This window comes from Electrophorus electricus, chromosome 17, assembly GCF_013358815.1.
Source record: "Electrophorus electricus isolate fEleEle1 chromosome 17, fEleEle1.pri, whole genome shotgun sequence".
NCBI classification, from domain to species: domain Eukaryota; kingdom Metazoa; phylum Chordata; class Actinopteri; order Gymnotiformes; family Gymnotidae; genus Electrophorus; species Electrophorus electricus.
This window is the reverse complement of record NC_049551.1, coordinates 7,373,641-7,388,853: the sequence shown is the minus strand read 5'-3', so window position 1 is coordinate 7,388,853 and position 15,213 is coordinate 7,373,641. Positions and strand designations below refer to the sequence as shown.

The 15,213-nt window shown below is 39.9% G+C and overlaps 1 protein-coding gene across 1 annotated transcript in view; it reads left to right on the top strand.

Annotated features, from left to right (window-relative positions):
• Positions 1 to 1,276: 1,276 nt before the first annotated feature.
• The window catches only part of chsy3 (chondroitin sulfate synthase 3), a 31,815-nt gene continuing 17,878 nt past the window's right edge, over positions 1,277 to 15,213 (top strand). The window contains exons 1-2 of the mRNA XM_027016149.2: positions 1,277 to 2,548; positions 4,220 to 4,503. Of these exons, the coding sequence (XP_026871950.2) occupies positions 1,942 to 2,548; positions 4,220 to 4,503 (891 nt within the window). The 5' untranslated portion in view covers positions 1,277 to 1,941. The remainder of the gene's footprint in view (positions 2,549 to 4,219; positions 4,504 to 15,213) is intronic.

The following is a 15,213-nucleotide window of genomic DNA, read 5'->3' as shown; positions in this document are numbered from 1 at the left end:
TGGGTGATTCAAGCAAGTGCCAATGCAGAAGCAGGGGAAAGTGTTACACTGCAGAGGGTGTTATAGCCAAGAACCACTTCTATTCCTGTGCATTATGTTCTGGGTTATGCCATATTTACTACCACTAGAGGGTGACATGTACTGGTTGATAATTTAGCTGACACAGCTCAGAGTGAGTCATCGCAAAGGGTCCACGTTTTAGAGAGGTAACTTTTACCTTTGTTTAGGCACACGCCAGCTGTTCTTCTCCATCGCCACGTCACCTAGCCGTTGCCAGCTCTCAAGTTGGCCATTGTCATTTTGCCACTATTTGACAAATCCCAGTGATTTTCTGAGCATTTATTATGCATTTTTTTGAAAATATAAACCATGTTAAATGGGAATGTTTTAAAATGGATTCTCGTATTAAATACAGTTACCCGTTTTATTACTAGATTACAGCTTCATGAAAGTGACTCAGTACTTGTGTTGACTATAATGCAAAACCACAAGCAGTATCAAGCATCTCAATGCAATGTAGCCCACAGGGCTCAAGGAGTGTAATGATTTCATCTGCTTGAACTCATCACCTAATTGTCTTAATGAGATGACTTGGGGTGCAAGAGCAGGGAAATGCCAAATTCTGCAAGAACCTACACTTACACGCCTTCCCTAACCTACAAGCCTTTCAGCAAGGCAGGCTTTTTCATTTTGTATGATGTCCCTCTGATGGATTCTGCAGAGGAGAAGGATACACCACTGGGGGCCAATCAACATATATTACGATGGATTATAAGCACTTATCATTAAGACTGCAAAAATACAATGTGTACCTAGAACATCAATGTGGAAACTCAGACCCAGCAAAAATGTAACAATGAATCCATTGACAAATTTCAAGAAGAAAGGCCAGTTACTCAGTGACAGTTGTGAGCTGTATTGGCTTTGTTAGCCTCTTAAATAATACAACCTTAATATTGGCAAATAAGTTCTTATGAGCTCTCAGACAAAAGGAATGAAGTATCTTAAATTTGAATTTGCAGAGCATGTTTTCGGCCAGGTGAAACTAGAGGGGGAAATAGAAAAGCTCTTCAGGACGAACTGCAGCACCCATAAAACGTTATCGCCCTTAAAGCCACAAACATCACAACGAGATCACTGTGATGTACAGCCCCGCGCTTCACTGGATTTCCCTGAAGACGTCAGTTTGGGAAGAGGACCAGCCTGCTTCGCTCCGCCCAGTGACTGACAAGCGAAAAAACTCCCCTTACTTTTGTTGCAGGGCTTGTGTGGAAGCGACTGCAATCGGACGAAGACCTCACTTGAAAGGCGAAAAAGTATAGAAGTCAGACAAGCTAGCCAAGTTATTTGGAGTCAAATTGTAAACATATGTCAAACTGTAAACAAAATGGCGAGACAACGGAGGATGTGATAGCAAACGGAATCGCTGCCTAACCTGGGTGAAGTGTGAAACTGCCTTGATATTTTGAAAGGGAGCCTTGAGATCACTATGGCAGAGAACAAGCCCGTCTCTGTTCGGGAAAGGAAAAGAGTCAACTTCATAAATTGCAGGCTTATGGAATGTTTGCTGCTTTGCTGAGATAATGAAGAGTTTACGCTACGCTCTTCCCTTTGTAACGTATTTCACAGTAACTCTCTGTCACGCAGGACTCTAACATTTACTGTGGATTTTCCGAAAGACCAACTGCTACAATAATGTAATTTAACAAATCCACACCATCGTTGTCCGAAGTGATCGGACAAACGTTACGTTTGCTACATCTGGAGGATGTCCGCGCGCTTGAAAAAGGTCAACTCTTACCTTCAGGTAGCATTACGTGCTCGTGAATCCTACTTATAATCATGCTTGTCAGTCAAATTCAAATAAACAGTAAACTTGGGAAAAATCAAGAATAACCTGTTTATCTTCTTTGTACAACTGTCGTCATTTGTGTTATAACCATGGCAGTTAGATTCAGAAGACCGTGGATGAGTGTAATTGTCGGGGTCGTTCTTGGATTTACCGCTGCATCTTGGTTGATCGTGCCCATGGTTGTAGACACCAGCGGCAAAAAGCGAAGAGCTTCAATTTGCTCATACTACAGCAATACTGGGAGCCTAGGTAAAGTTTTGGAAATTGACAGCAGCCCCACGACTGGTAATGTTTTGGGAACGGACCAGCACCGTCCCTTGTCCAGCCAAGAGGGTAGCGAAGAGGAAAGTATGTACAGGACAGGCAATGGCGGCGAAGACGGCGCAGGACCCATTCCCCCATCTAAGCACTTTCTTTATGTGGGTGTCATGACAGCCAAAAAGTATCTGGACTCCAGAGCAGTTGCTGCTTATAAGACATGGACGCAAAGTATACCGGGGAAGGTCGAATTCTTTTCAAGCGAAGGTTCTGAAACGGTGCAGCTTCCAGTTCCTCTGCCCATCGTCTCATTGGCTGGTGTAGATGATTCATATCCTCCGCAAAAGAAATCTTTTATGATGCTGAAGTACATGCATGACCGTTACCTGCACAAGTATGAATGGTTTATGAGAGCAGACGACGACGTCTACATCAGAGGTGAATATACGCAGTTGTTATGTGAAAGCTGCCGTTCGACCCTTTGTGCCAGGCATGCGATTATAGAATGACACTGCATGGGCACCTTCCAAACACTTTGAGGAGTTAAAGTTTTTAAATGTGTCCAGCTGCACGCAGTCTATGCAGGTTTCAGTATAAGGAATATAGTATAGATAAGGACTATATAGTCTATATCAAGATTATCTTGCCTAGTGTCCTGGATAGCCAGATAAGAGGTATTATTCCAAAGGGGCAAATATTCTTAAGAATGAGAACCTCAAACTTAAGAAATGGAGGAGCCCATTTGTTTTCAAAAATACCTACTATATTCAGTGAAGTCACAAATAAGAGAATATTTTATTGATCCTGAAGGAAATTGCAACAGCTATAGCCTCTATTTTATGTACTTTCTTTATTAAGATTATCCAGTTTTGGCAACAGTTCCTTATGCACTGGGCTGTGCAGGTCAGATCTTATTGTGCTGTCCCCCATTCAATTATTTAGCTGTGAATTGGTTCAACCTCTTCACCTTACGACTACAATAAGCTGCACTTACACCATATTTGTACTTGTGCACCACAAGGATTTATGTTTAGAATAATTATGATTGAGCACTGAAATATTAGCTATCCTTAATATCTAAAAATAGTTATCTTTACCGGGAAAATGTATTCGAGTATTAGTTATTAATTATGCTTGTAATCACTACTTTTGTATTTCTACATGCAGTCTAATATTGGTGTGACTGCCCTATGAGGAATAGTAAAAGTTATAGCCCAATACCTGGTCACTACGGTGAACTTACATTTATGCCCTGTTCTGTTCATGGGCTCTGGGAGTTGCGCTATTCAAATGGATTACATGTAAAATGTACAGCATTCATTAAAGTATAAAAAGTAATTGCAAGGGTTTATATTTCTGATATTAGTTTCTGAATTTAAAAAAACCTTTAAGTTTCCTGGGCTGATGATTTTAAGTTTGGGGATGTGTTATTTATTTATTACTAAATTATCTCAGTTTTCCTCCAGATTCATATTAGTTTGTTACTGTCTCATAAAATTTTAATTCTAATGAAAAGCATAATTTAGTTGCTAAACTACAAAACATTGATAAAAGAAGATAATACATTATTTTGGTCATTTTAAGCATTGCAATAAATAAAATGAAATAGGCAAGAAAAAAAAGGCCAAACCTGCCATAAAGGCTTAGCAGGGCACATAAACATTGCAGATTAAAACACTGTAGACGTCATCTAAAGTATTGGTGATATACAGTACTGGGCTGTCACTATGTATAGTACTTGTTTAACACATCTCATAATCTATAACAAGATGGTATATTTTCACACTTTATTCGCTGTAAGTCTGACATGGACTGTAAGATATATGTTGTTCTTGTCAAAGTGATTGACCGAGCACTGAAATCGAGGAACAGTACCAGGACTAGATGTCCTGTAATATCCTTTTTTTTAATGAACCCTGTCATATAAACACTGGGGTGAAAAACATTACTTATTAGGTCATGAAAGAGCATAGAATGCTCCTAAAACATGCACAATGTATTTTCTTTAAGTGCAAATGTTTGTAAGTATAAGGGTAACCAAAATGTTACATTTTGCTTTCCTATTGCTCACTTCCTCTTGGACTCTCTTTCTGTGTCTCCTCCTCTCAGGTGAAAAGCTGGAGCTCTTCCTACGCTCCCTCAACAGCACTAAGCCACTGTACCTGGGCCAAACGGGTCTGGGCACCACAGAGGAGCTGGGCAAACTGGCCTTGGAGCCGGGTGAGAACTTCTGCATGGGGGGCCCCGGCATGATCTTCAGCCGTGAGGTGCTCCGCAGAATGGTGCCCAACATCGGCACCTGCCTGAGGGAGATGTACACCACTCATGAGGATGTGGAGGTGGGCCGCTGCGTCAGGCGTTTTGGAGGGACCCAGTGTGTCTGGTCCTACGAGGTAATAAGCCGTTGTTTATGTATTTGGACAATGCGGAGATGTATTTTGTGGTGTCGATGTATTCTAAGCAATTGATATAATGAAGGTTTCAGAAATAGGACTACATTTTTTTCAGTATAAATATATTTTGTGTATTAGCCCTTTCGACTCAGCAGTATTCAAGTTCTATTCTTTCTCAGGTTTTATTGAGCAAGTGTTTTAGCTTTTGCAAGTAAATGATGTAATTTGTCCACTAACCGAAATAAGGTAACTGACATTTTTTGTCGAAACTACATTTTGTTTTAAAAATCGTTTAATTATTGCTTTCAATAACTTTGTGCAGAGTGGTTTGCCATTGGCAGGGCAATGAAAAAGGCTCTTTGTACCAGTATATCTACTAGTACTATTTATTAATGTGTGGGCTGATAGATTGTTCTAAACAGGAGTCATACCTTCACTGCACAAATAATGAAACCATACTATTTGTAACTGAAAGATTTGGACATGCAGTAGTGACTGGAAAAATACACAGCACGAGTGACATTATTCTTACTTGTGGGTAGAAGTATTTATATATGTGGATATGAATTACTCAGATCTGTTCTTATTTGAAGAATCATCTCTTTGATGCTGTGCTTTGATTTGATGTCCTTCTATAAGTTCTTAGTAATAATTGTCTGCGGCAACCTGCATTTCTCAAAAATATTTAAGGAAACGGGTTTACAGGAATTAGGGATTAGATATTTTGGATATCACTTTTCTTTTTTCCCCTGCTTGTAACAAACAATCTTCGTTAGCAATTGTATGTTAGTTCTGCACTTCTGCTCAGTAGCGGTTAAATCTCTAAACCTCTATATTTCACAACTCTGTTTTTTGCACAGTTCTGCCATGCTTTTTACCTTAGTATCTATAAGATCCAGCTGCATTTTTACATGTTAAAACCAACTTGCTCACGCCCCGTGAGGTGCATAGAGTGTAAAGCACAAATAAAAGGTAGATGATGTGTGAGCACTTCATTATCTAAATGCAGAATGTTGCCAGATGTTCTGTTGGTCTGGGGACTGTCCCTAAGTCAAGTCGTGGATGACAGGTGTGCTGGTACTGTGCTGCTTGGCTCTCTCTGGTCAACAAAACCTTGAAGTGAATTCAGCATTGTTAAGGGCATTCTCCCACAGGCACTCTCACAGTGTGGCCGCCTGATTCTATTATCACTCTCTTAACTTTGTCCCGGCTTCTTCATTATTAATGAGGCTGGTAGGCCTGAATACAGAGCGGTGCTGAGTATTGGTTTGCTCTTTGCTGTGTTTCCCATGAAAGGAAATTTAGCTCAAACACCCACCATATGCAAACAACCGCAGGCAAAGTGCTCTAGACACTGGCAGAGAGAAAAGCATATTAAACTATTTAACGGTACTCAGTGGGGTCGCATTCTGCATCTTATAATTCTGTGGTTCGCTGTAGATTAAGGAGTTAACAAATCTTTACAAATAATTCGACTGAAGTTTTGAATACCACTTCTCTTGCATTCACAATCCTGAGTTCCATTTCTCAGCCCACTCCACATAATATAGTTATTGAATGATAGAATTATAGATTATATGAATTTGAACCCATATAACTTCCCAAAGCAGACGTTTCTTAACCATGGCACTTCATTCACGGAAGTTTTTCCTAACATATGTGACACTTTTGTTTCAAGTTTTTTTTTTAAAGGTACAGTTTTGTAATCCCTCGCAAATGGCTTTCATGGTCTGGAGAACTTCATATGCATATTGATTGAAGTGGAGTCCTCTCACTCTCCCCAGGGCTGGAGTCGGGTTAAACCCTCACTGGTATCATGCGCTCCTGTTCTGTGCCAGTGCTGATGAGATTCTGTCTGTCTCCTCAATAATGAGAGTATTTATGCACATGTATGATGTTTAATTCATTGCCTGTCATCGTGGTGTAGGCACACTTATTTATTTATTTCATTGTGATGATGACTTCAAAGGGGTTTTCACTTTGGGCATTTACAAATTAGAGTTTTGTTTTATTCAGTCTCGATATATATATGTTTCCATTAGTGCACATTTTGCTGCAGTGGTTCCCACAGCAACTTTAGAATAGGCTCTTTATAAGACTTGAAATAAAGCAAGTTTGTAAAAAATTGTGAATTTCATAATGCAGTTAGCTCAACATTATCTAAAACTGAGCCTTATGGAACATGGAACTGCCATTCATTACTAATTAATTGGATTAGTCACCTCCGGAGGAGAGCCCTCCCTACTAAAGACTTCATAGTGAGAGCATTTATGGCCTGCGGAGTTAATATAGCAGCTGACAATCAGCCATTAGAGATTGTGTGCTTTAACATTAGACTTTTAGGGATTTTTGTTTATTCACATGAACACCCCTTTGGAATGAACCCTATTTCTCTGTTTAGACTCTTAGGTCCAACTGTATAAACATCACAATGCCACAGCAAAGTACATCTTCACATTGGCTTCAGCAGGAATTCAAGGCAATCGGAGCCAACTTCTTCTCTAAACAAAACTGAGAACAGAATCCCTCCCACGAACACAACACTCCTCCAAAATCTCCAACATTCCTTCTGTGTGCCTTTAGACAATGCCATTTACTCCGCATACATGTTCAAACAGTATTTGCACACATGGTAGACAGTGACCCTTAGAATAATTGCCACCTTTGGTTAAGAAGAACACAAAATGCTTAAAATGTATTTGTTCATGAAAATGAGAAATCTGAGAGGTAAAACAGGTAAAATTATTGTTTTATCAAAAATGTGTCACAATGGCACCCCTGCATTTAGTACTCTGTGCACCCTACGTTTACTAAGATAACAGCCCTGAGATTTCTCTGATTGCTGAAAGAGATCCCATTCCTCCATTCTTCTACATATGATGGAACTAATGCTGCAGGAAGCTCATAAGTATAGCCTGCTTAATCACATTAACATTTGTTATCCGCTCAACTTGTGCTGGGCTTCTGTGTGAAGTAGTTGGATTGATGTAACACACTGAAACAGCCATTCTCTGGAGCTTTTCAAAGGGTTCAGTGGAAGAATAATTCAAGGCATTAAAAAGACTCCATCTTAGTTTTCAAAGATGGTTGCATGTAGTGCCAAAACATTGGAGACATTTGAAAAAGCCTTTTAGAAGGTGGGAAGGTTGGTGCAATGAACCCAGTGTGGCCCAAACAAAATATATGCTAACAGTTCCAAAGATGGCTACCTGTATGACATAGTTCAGCAACCTATTATAGGCAAGGCAGGTATAATCTCAAAGCTTACACTCTGTAGCATTTTCATATTATTGCACAAAATATTCTAACATTATGATGTATAAATTTCATGATGCACAATTTTACTTTCAAAGGTAATATGAATGATTGTTTGAGAAGATAATAATTATTCTGCTTGTACTTACATTCTACTTCACCCAACCCTCCTGTCTTTTTTATGACCAGTAACATGGGATTGATTATCCTTGTGAATTAGCTATGTTGATATTGATTACCTCTGCTAAAATGATCAATAATTTGTAACATCTGCTCCAAAGAGCCGAATCACTTTCTATTGTCTTAATCAGAGTGTTAATTTATATTTGCAGTCTGCAGCATTTTGTTTTGTTCACTATCATTGCATATCATATTCAGGTAACTGGGGGATTGGTTGCCTTCAGGTGACTGTACTTCACTAGCCGGTAGCAGTCAGAACACCATTGTTAAAGCTTTTTGTTTTTAAATTGAAATAGTTTTTGTATTATAACCAGGTGACTTTTTGGATAATGCTTAAATTGTGCTTCTGGCCTTTCTCATCATGCAATGTTTTGTAGGCTTGCACTTCAAAAGGTGTGTGTGTGTGTGTGTGTCTGTGTGTGTGTGTGTGTGTGTGTGTGTGTGAAAGATTCGCATGTACGCACATACACCAATTTCATAGTTTTTGCGCATGGTAATGGAGCATGCAACTCTCACATTTACACTCAGATTTTAGTTGGGTATGTGCCTGTGACGAGAAAATAGAGTGTGCAGATCATGTTTGTGAAACGCTCCTTATTGCTGAATAGCAGTTCAACGGTAAGTCTGTGATCAGGAAGTTGCTAATCTATTAGGGTTTCCTGCAGAAAAGCAGATAGGCAAGGTGCTATGCATCAGTTTTAAGGATGTGGCACAAACAAGCCACCCCCATCCCAGTAAAGATGTGGGGTAGTAAACTATGGATCATTATACAGACCTTATTACACCAGTTTGTCTTGCTTATGATGTTTTGTGCAGCTTCTTAACTGATGACACTGACATGTTCCATTAGTGTCCAACTTTTAATGTTAGTATGTGTTTTTGTATTACGCTGGAAGCTGGAGGAGGGTGTTGTTAGGGGTCTACACGGAGAGCAGAGTGTTATCTAAAGTGACTTAACATGACATGTTTTGCTTTGTTTTTTTTTCCTTTTTTTTTTTGTAGCTTTATCTGAATGAAAACCATTTCATTTAACCCGAGCCCATGATCTTTGAAAATTTGTGTGTTGTTGGGATAGACTGCTAGAATGACCTTCACTCATCTCCTCCATTTTCCGGCTGGACTAATTGTTTAAGTTGTTTTTGTTTGGTTAACTTCTATCAGTTACGCTCCTTCTTCATAACCAACTACTTGAGCAGGAGCTGTCTGATTTTTTATTGTAATTGTTAGGCATGATAGTGATTGAGTATGTCATGAAAATAGTTTGTTTCAGTAGCCACCTTATGCTCTGTTGAAATTGTCTGAGGTTTGTCAGATGGGGCACCTATGAATATCTGTTATGCTCACAAAGCGCTCAACATCTGTGATTGGTCTGTGCATTCTCAGTTCTTATTAAATAAGTTGTTCTATTTTATATTTGACATTACTTTGATGCAGTGTATACTTGACATGTTGCATGTAAAAAGCCTATTAACTATTAACTGCTCTAATAGGACAGTTGCATGAATTCAGTGGATATGCAAAAGATGTGTTTGCATCAACAGTATCTTCAATTCAGTAGACTTAACAAGAGCTACATCAATTGTGTATATATTGTATATACAATTATAAGTAAAGCACATTTATTTCCAATCATGTGAGAAACAAAATGGCAGAAATATAAGATGATATTGGCATTAGTGGCACTGTGTCTTTCATGCACATTCAGACAAATGGGGAAATGCAAAGTCCTACTCAAGCTTGCCGGTTCAAAATGGCACATGTAGGCTGACTATGTAATGGTGCATCGTTTGACTCTGTAATGCCATGCTGTAATTAGATCTCCCAGAATGCAAGTTACATTCATTCAGACTCTGAGGTCATTTACCTTGATCCATTTGCCAGTGTGGATCATAAATTACATGGAAATGAAATGTATTAGCATTACATTACTGTGTCAGATAAGCTCGCTAAGCTTGCTAAACCAAGTACCACCTACTGGTTCAGAACTGGAAGAATGATTTGAGAGAAGCTCCGCCTCCTCCTTCCGCCCACCTCCCCTCTGGAACGCCACTGAAAGTGCTAATCTTGCCATCTGCCCTCCAACTGGAGCCAGAGGCGCATGCCAGGAGGATGGAGCTTCTTGTTCAAATGTCAAAACATTGAACTTCAAGGTCTCTGTTGTCTCTTTTCGCTTCATTGCCTCTTTCTATATTCAGGGATAATATTAAGGAGAGCGCCTCCGTGTGGAGTAATGCACCAAATTAGAACGCTGCTTACAAGTGTGTCTCGATGTCTTTATAAGACTGTTGCCATTTAATGACAAAGATACTGCCTCATGAAGCAAATACCACAGTGTCAGCTATAGCTGAGAGTCTAAGAGAATGCAGTTGTCTGCATTACCAGGGAAGGACCTGGATGTCATTCTGTCCTTCACAGCTGTGGATAAATATAAATTGCCAGATAAAAACCCACTCTGGGGGGCAAAAAAAGAACATGCTCAGTTAAAGCCACCTTGACTGTCCCGTGAAGGAATCCAAGAACACTGAATTTTTTGCTGTTGTCTTTCCTCCACACTGCAACCTGACAGTGTTAGAGATTTATTATTGGTTCACACATGAAAGTGTCCAGTTGGCACCTCTTTGTTATCATCTTGCTTGAAACAGAAAGAAATATGGTGTCTTATGAGGGGAACCAAAAGAATCAGCCCAATACCAATAAGGTTTAGACTGTAAATCTCTTTTTAATGAGTTGGTTTTAGTTGTCATGATCAGGAAATCATGTAGTGATTGCAACAGGCCTAAATGTAACACTTATATACTTTCAGACAGGAAAATATGTTTGGGAATGGTAATACAGAGTGGGTTTGTTAACATAGATTGTTAAGGATAAGGGGTAAAAGAATCACTGCTTAATGCAGCATAAATGCTGGTTCAGGGCTAATCGAAAGCCTACTGCCAAACTGGAAAAGCACTGAACGGAATTAGAATAACCTGTTTACCCCAGAAATGCATATCATTCTGCAATATGTCTTAGCAGATTCAGTATTCTACACCACAATAAACACAGAATATGCACAAATTAGTTGAGTTTGCAAATATTTAAGAATAGACAACAACAAAAAAATTGTCGTGTTTATAAAATTTCCAATTTGCCATTAATGCAAGTGGTCGTATGAAATCTGTGTGTGATCTGTAGTGCAGTGTATGCTGGGTAAATATGTGCGCTACATCAGTACTGGCTTTGAGGAAGGAGCATGCACACTAGTATTCCTGTGCTCGAGCGCACAGCCGCCTGTGGGTCACAGAAAGGTGCAGTGTGAAAACTGCCTGTGCCAAAAGCCCTGACAGATGGTTGCTGTGAGAACTGGTGCCTGTGTGTGTGCCTGTGTGTGTGTGTGTGTGTGTGTGTGTATGTATGTGTGTGTGCATGTGCATGTGCATGGATGTGTTTGTGCTTATGTATACTTGTGTTTCTGTTCAATAATCTAATTGAATATCCAAGTAACTTGATTTGGAATATTGTTCAAAACCAGTGAATAGTTTATTTCTCCATCTTTTTAAAAATTTTACTTTTAAGAATCTCCCTGGAGGTTACATTAAAATCAGTGTATTGTGGAGAATAGAGACATCCTGCACATTCAACAATCCCTAGTGTTGACTTAAAACCAAAAGTAATCATATTATGAGTTTTAGGAAGGGCTTAAATGAACATAGGCTAAGCTATACAAATTCAGCACTGTCATTGTCATTTTGCTGTATAATAAGGGCACTGTTAGCGGCTCTTCATAAGTGTGAGGTTTCACATCTTAGACATCGAAATTGGCACACCTCTGACTGTTATATACCTCTGTGACTCATGGACATTGAGTGTCACTGTGAATATACTTCAGATATTTGTGATTTCTGCTAAATTGCTAAATAAATGTGTGTTGCTTGTTGCCTATGCCCCAATTCAAATAGAACAACCCCTCATAAAGGTAATATGAAAAAGGCACTAACTAGGTAGCAAATGATTCACTTTACATTTCTGGTTCTGTATTTTCCTTAAAGGCAGGCATAAGGGAGGCCCAGGATTAACAATGCCAAGCTTAAATCTGTGCTTTTACCCTGAGTCATCAACGCGTGCGTGCATGCATGCACACATACAGGCACACATACAAACACACACACACACATACACACACACACACAGACGAGAGAGTGCCTTCCTTGTAAAATGTATCTCTGTTTATAACTGACAAAGCTGTTCTTGTGCAAAAGTGTATAAAGATGAGGCACGTCACTGTCTAAAGATGAAGAGCTTACACAGACGTACTCCATCCCCTACCACTGCCACGCATACAAACAGAAATCCGTCCCCGCATGACTCTCTGCACTCTGTCAGAACCTTGGTCCTCGCTTGCGGTGAAATCCAAGCTCTCCCATGGATCTGTTTTAGGTCACTCTTCCTGCACCACTTTGACTTGCCCGTATGTGCCGCTGCTCGTGGTTCTGGCCGCTGCGTGTTGACTCAGGCACTCTGTTTGCTAACGTGGCTCCGTGCTCGGCGGCAGCAGTGCCCAAGGCCAGCCTGGGCAATGCTGGCCTTGCCCCACGTCCACACCTTCACACTCGCTGACCTGGCTTCACCCTCACTTGTGATAACTGCTTGTGTGCACATATACACCAGCCATGTTCCAGAGACCAAGGAGAGAAGGCTTGGACCAGTACATAGATGCACCTACTCCGTAAATCGCTAACTCCTGTAAACATAGTTAATGTAAAATTCCTAAAAGCACTTCCAGTTGTGTCTTTTTGTGTTAGACCTTTTGTGTTTTTAATAAACACAATTTTTTATATTATAAAATAATCTCCTCTCTGTGGTCATTAAATCATTTTGTAAAATTCAATGGGCAAGAAAGGATCACAGTAGTTGCAGTCATGCAAATTAAATGCAAATGATAACAGTGTGCTGGAAAATAATGTATGCAAATTACATTTTTCTTGCAGTATATATGATATATATGACATCTGAAATATATTACTATATATACAGGTCTATACAGGTCTATATATAGAATCTGCTTGTTTTCCTGAATAGCACTGATGAGTCTACAGTGCACTAAGCTCATAAGCCTGTGTGAGTACACACAGCTGAATGACAATGACCCTCTTCATATTGCTTTAGATTCTGTTTCTCTGTCTGGAGCCTTGGAGAGGTTTGCATGCATACATATGTATGACTTATGCTTATGTTTTATGTATTGTCTTGGTTTCTGCTAGCCTTCACCATCCACCACTGATTATGCATTGGTGTGGAACAGCACACACCAGAAGTGAACGCCCTAATATTATCTCAGAGCAACCTAAGTTCATCTATCGTCTTTTTCGTCTTTAGAGCGGGAGCAGGACCAGAGTTTGTGAATAATGTTGCTTTGCACGGGAAGCCCTCCTCAGAGTGTAGAAATTCTCTAGAACACTCCAGACCAGCACACTATCTTCTCAGGCACACTCCAGACCTGTAGCTCTTGATCTGCTGTGGCGTTAGCCACATGTAGGCGGTACCTCATCAAGGGTGGAGTTGCATAAGCTTGCAGTTCAGCTAACCTGGCCCGAGGCCTTACACTATCGAACTTCGATGCACACCTCCTCCATTTGGCCTGCATCTCTGAATGCCTGCTCATAGTAAGAGCTGCATGTACAAATTATGGCCCTGTCCCTGCAAGCTGTGTTGGCTTCTCTGACTGAATGCACCAATCTGCGCCTCAGATAAAATTTGGTACCCCGGAGAATTTCTCAGGCCGGCTACGTCAGCCCCACCAGTCAATTTAGAAAAAAACGCTGTGCTTCACTCTATGCTGTCCATCTCCATGACAGGCTTTGACGAAAGCTTTCCATGGATTTCAGTGGGCCCACGGAGAGAGCTGCACCCAGTATGGAATTGCTCTTACACAGTCACTCAAATCGATTACTATAGCAACTAGAATGAGGTTAGCTTCTTGGCAGTTGAGCACAAACTCAATAATGTGAGTTATTTTACAAAAACAAAGTTTATAAAAAACTTCGTAAACTAGACTGTATATAAACTGTATAATTACCCCTATTATTGGCAAACATGCAAAAGCATTTGTATATTTTATGAAGTATATCTAAATAGTAAGTTTTTAAAGCACATTTTTAAAATTTGCAGCACTGAAATGGTTTAACAATTAGCTAGTCAGTTTACCGTTACGTCACAAATTCACCTGGGATTGCATGACTTTATTAAGATCAGCATATTTAGTCCTAGGCTGAAAAAAAACTGTGAACCTGTGCTCTTGCTCTCTCTCTCTCTCTCTCTGACTGAATGGCACTGTTTATGTATTCAGTGTGTGGAGGACAGGAGTATGATTTATGGGGTGGCAAGGGAGCTGGGGCAGGCCATGTTAATGAGAGTTTTAGCAGGGCTCTGAGGAAAGCTTTGTGCTCCTCTACCTCTGGGCTCCTCACCATCCGGCTGCCCGCATGACCTACATTAACATGAGTCAAGTTTGGCTCACCTATCCACCCAGACAGCAAGGCTAATCCAACGTGATAAAGCCCTGTGTCTGCCCCATGCAGGCTGCACAGCACTATATATGGAATGGCTGGTCTTCTCTTGCAAAAAATAAAATTTTTTAATTTTCTGTTGTTTTTTCTTTTTTGGGGGGTTCACATATAAAAACTAGGCAAGGCCATGTGCTTTTATATGTTCCACACTCAGCAATTAATGATCAGTAATTATTATAATCATGAAATTGGGGTGAATGTAATGGAATATTGCACTGGTGGGTGAGGAACGATTAACAGTGTCGTGATGTTCAGAATGTGTGTTGATATAAATTGCATAGTGATAATGTTTTATAGTGGCATTTTAAGGGTCTGTAAGCTGTCGCTTATATTCATTTCACATTCTGAGACTTGAATCTACAAAGGTATTACATAAATTATGCAACCTTTGCTAATGCATGCAGAACTGGAGTGAATACTGTTCTGTTGTCACTCACTTTTGAGTCTATAAAAGCCCTAAATAATAGCGTTACTTTGCATAGATTAAAACCTCAGTGGAAGTAATTATGGTATAAATATCTTAAAGTGACAGGTGCTAGGATCATGGCATTCTGGTATCTAGGTTGTACTGCAGTTACAGACTGAATGACTGACCTGGAGTCTTTGCCCACCTCTATTTCTGCTGTTAACATTTACGGGGAAGTTCATGGACAAACTTTATATAGCAATGCAGACTAAAACCTAATAAACTAGTCACCAGCTTGAGCCCTATTCACAAAATCCCCTGGAT